We start from the raw sequence: 3,826 nt of genomic DNA, 5'->3' as shown, positions 1-3,826 counted from the left end.
TTTTTTTTTTTATACTTTTTATCATCTCAGACTTAAAAACAAATACCCTCCTCACCCTCATTGACCAGCTGTGTTACAATTCGCCGTGTGTTCTGGCTCTGTTGCCTCCACCAGCGGTAAAAGAAGGCCGTCTCTACGTAGATGAACCGTCGGGCTGGATCCTTCTGTAGCTGGTCTATTACCGAGTCCAAAATATACTGAACTCCTGCGTGCTGGATATTGTTTCGGTCTGGAAAACACAATGACTGGAATAAAAAACTGAGCTTTGTGTTTTATTTACATGCCTGAACCAGCCTGACAGCAACAAAATGTTGTGAGGTTAAACATTAAGTTTTAACACTCCAATGCATCGCCACTATCATATGACAAGCAAGACATAAATCATACGACAGTCACATGAAAAATGTGATCTACTACTGTACATACCAATGAAAGCTACAAACAAACACTTTCAAGTCAGACATAAACAAAGCTTCACCTCCATAGTAGTACTGATCCACAGTCTTGAGCCAGCCAAAATGAAAATTTAATTACAATTAAAGCAAAGTTTACCCTGAAACAATGTGACAGAGAAAAATGCAGAAAAAATGACAGTTTATGTTTTTGTACCTCACAATGTGCCCAGCCTGTAGCCAGTCTCCTGGCATAGTCATATGCCACATGCTGTTTTTCTGTCCCAGACACAGCATCGTGATGTTGGGCTACACCCATCGCCCTCTCTGAGCGACAAGAAAAGACGTCAAACAGACCAATCTATTAAAGCCAACAGAAGTGATACATTTACAACAGACGTAGACTTACTCATAGTATCACTGTCCCCTTCACCAAAGGGTCCAGATGTGGACTTGGGCCCACTAAGCACCTCCAGTTGGTTGCATGTCTAGAAGATCAAAACCAGACAATACAGATTACCCCCCAAAAATAAATAAATAAACACTGTAGATGTGATTTTTTTTTTTTTGTGCATTACCTGTAGTCGGCTGTTGCTCAGTCTCTCGTATAACTTCAATGCTGGTCGGCTGGTAAAATAACCTGTCCAGAAATCATGAGCATCATCAGCATAGGGGAAAAAATCATCTGTCTTCAGAGGCCTAAGACGAATGTCCAGGACAGGGAAAAAAAAAGAAAAAAAAAGAAAATCACAAGTAACACTTGAAAGAGATCCCTTTTATGCTAGTATCAAAGGATAGCTTAAAGTGCCCCTATTATAACATTAAGTTTTAACACTCCAATGCATCGCCACTATCATATGACAAGCAAGACATAAATCATACGACAGTCACATGAAAAATGTGATCTACTACTGTACATACCAATGAAAGCTACAAACAAACACTTTCAAGTCAGACATAAACAAAGCTTCACCTCCATAGTAGTACTGATCCACAGTCTTGAGCCAGCCAACATCATCATGTGTGTGAGGAACCAGATGGACATTCAGCATGGAAGGATTTGTGGCTGGACATGACTACAGAGATCCATATCAGTGGAGAGATACAACGATAATGAGTTTTACTTCCTCATTCTACAATCATTTCCTTTTTACTTACTTTTACATTTAGTCATTCTCTTTGGATGTAATCAGGACAGTTCATTATTTCATCATATAAAAACAGCTAATATCTGCTCACTGTACAGCACTGACTTCACTGCTTTACAACACAACATGCATTGTTGCAGAGAGTTACATTTAACATCTACTTTGGTACATGTACAAAAACATGCTATAAAACACTATGGTAATGTAGTGACATCAAGTGCAAAAATGATTAATAGTATTAATACCAAGGTACTTTTGGTAAGTTTTTGTTATTGTATATTATTTCCCTCAGTGTTAATTTTTTTTACATTTAGTCAAACCTTTCTCAAAGGTCCTACAACGAAGAACTTCAAAATATTCACACATTAAAACAAAACTCACCGTATAACCGCATATGGAGTTTCGTCCCGTAGGTAAAGAAAACACAAGACAGAAGAGCAGCTGGAACAGAAAACTGATGTAGAGCGCAGCCATGATGAAAATGAAACTGCAATCATATGACAGCCGAATTTTTGTTATGTCACGTGACTTCTCCTCCCGTAGTTTACGAATAAACAAAATAAAAGTCTTCATATAGCTACAAAGTCCTTAAATATCTACAAAATAAACGTCCTTAAATAAAATGTAAGAATAAAACCATCGATATGATGTGGTTTGTCTTATAAAAGGCAGCCTGGGAACAGAAATCTCACATGAGCTTTATATATGATTGACTGAACTGAGTACTGCTGCAATGCTGTTGAAATACCTGGTTATAGGAAACATTCAAAAACCTCTGCACTATCTCATCCACGTTGTAGTCCTCAAGGTCTGGGTCGTCTCTTATGGGAGCATCATTACATGACTGGTCCCAGCAGAAGCCCTCAGGTGGGTTATAGCCATTCGGAAGAACACCTTTAGAGATGAAAGATATAAGGATATGGCTAAAATATATAAAGTTTGAAGTCTGCAAGATCAATTTAATCTTACTGACTGACTTTGAATGGTTTTTAAATATAATATACAACAGGAGAGTATCTACAACTCATCAAAGAACAGTAAGTGTTGATCCTGCACTATGGGAGAATTTGAAAAACTGAATCTGAATTATCAGACAGCAAAAAGCCACACGTTTACAGATTAGTACCCGTGAAGAGATCAGCGAGAGGCGGCATCAGGCTTTCACTGGCCCTCCAGAGCATTTCCATCTCTTTGGTCTTCATTCTGCGAGCTTTGTCCTGATAATCCAAACGGCCAAAGAAGAAACCATCATAGCCCATCTGTAAACAAATCAAGAGTCATCAGCATCACTATGCCACACCATTCACACCAGTCACAAATAATGTGCCATGGCTACCTGAGCAAAGATGGAGGCGTGTTCTCGGGCGTGTCCAAACGGGTCGATGTGCCAGGCCACCCGGGGTCGACCGCATTCACCGAAGGTGTCATTCAGGAATCGCAGCCCCAGAGTCATCTGATCTATGACTGCGCTGTAGTGCGTGGTGGCCTCGTCACTCATGCACCAGCCACCATTTATAAACTCAAGACGACCTATGAAAAAAGATAAAGAAATTCATAAAATTCATGATATTTGGGAAAAATATTTTCTACTTTGATGAAAAATATTATAGGGGGAAATAATTATAAAGTTTCAGGGTGTAAGCAAAGTATTTTAGAACTTCTTACGTCACTTCACATTTTTAGCGCAATTCAATTTAGCATTAATTTTAGCGTCATTTTTGTAAAAATGTGTTCCAATCATTTTTTTATATATATTTGTTCATTTTGTATTCTTTATTGTCTCAGACAGCTTGAAATGGGTAAAATAATGGAAAATAACTATATAAAAAAAAATATATATATAGGTAGAGGAACACTTTTCCAACTCTGACCCCCGACGCATGTGGCAGGGCATCCAGGTCATCAGTGACTACAAGCCAAGCAACTCCACTCCAACGGTCACAGACGTCTCTTTCCTTAACGAGCTGAATGACTTTTATGCTCGCTTCGACAGTGACAGCAAGGAGACGGCCACCAATATCACACTCTCAGCAGACCACCAACCCCTCAAACTCACCTCCACAGATGTCTACACCGCATTGAGCTGGATCAACGCACGCAAGGCTGCTGGCCCCGACGGCATTCCTGGACGTGTGCTTAGGGCATGTGCAGAGCAGCTCGCAGGGGTCTTCACAGACATTTTCAACCTGTCCCTCACCCAAGCAACTGTGCCAACATGCTTTAAGTCCACATCCATTGTGCCAGTGCCGAAACACTCCTCCCCGACGTGCCTGAATGACTACCGCC

At 40.1% G+C, this 3,826-nt stretch overlaps 1 protein-coding gene across 1 annotated transcript in view; it reads right to left on the bottom strand.

Moving 5' to 3' along the window:
• LOC107751149 (lysosomal alpha-mannosidase-like) overlaps positions 1-3,422 on the bottom strand; it is a 9,528-nt gene extending 6,106 nt beyond the window's left edge. The window contains exons 1-9 of the mRNA XM_016566779.1: positions 3,419-3,422; positions 2,877-3,070; positions 2,667-2,799; positions 2,289-2,434; positions 2,178-2,213; positions 1,314-1,468; positions 971-1,091; positions 802-880; positions 610-719 (exon numbers count right to left, since the gene is read on the bottom strand). Of these exons, the coding sequence (XP_016422265.1) occupies positions 610-719; positions 802-880; positions 971-1,091; positions 1,314-1,468; positions 2,178-2,213; positions 2,289-2,434; positions 2,667-2,799; positions 2,877-3,070; positions 3,419-3,422 (978 nt within the window). The remainder of the gene's footprint in view (positions 1-609; positions 720-801; positions 881-970; positions 1,092-1,313; positions 1,469-2,177; positions 2,214-2,288; positions 2,435-2,666; positions 2,800-2,876; positions 3,071-3,418) is intronic.
• Positions 3,423-3,826: the final 404 nt, after the last annotated feature.

Source organism: Sinocyclocheilus rhinocerous, unplaced genomic scaffold (assembly GCF_001515625.1).
Source record: "Sinocyclocheilus rhinocerous isolate Xijiao unplaced genomic scaffold, SAMN03320098_v1.1 scaffold1413, whole genome shotgun sequence".
Classification (NCBI taxonomy): Eukaryota; Metazoa; Chordata; class Actinopteri; order Cypriniformes; family Cyprinidae; genus Sinocyclocheilus; species Sinocyclocheilus rhinocerous.
This window is presented reverse-complemented; position numbering and strand designations above follow the sequence as displayed.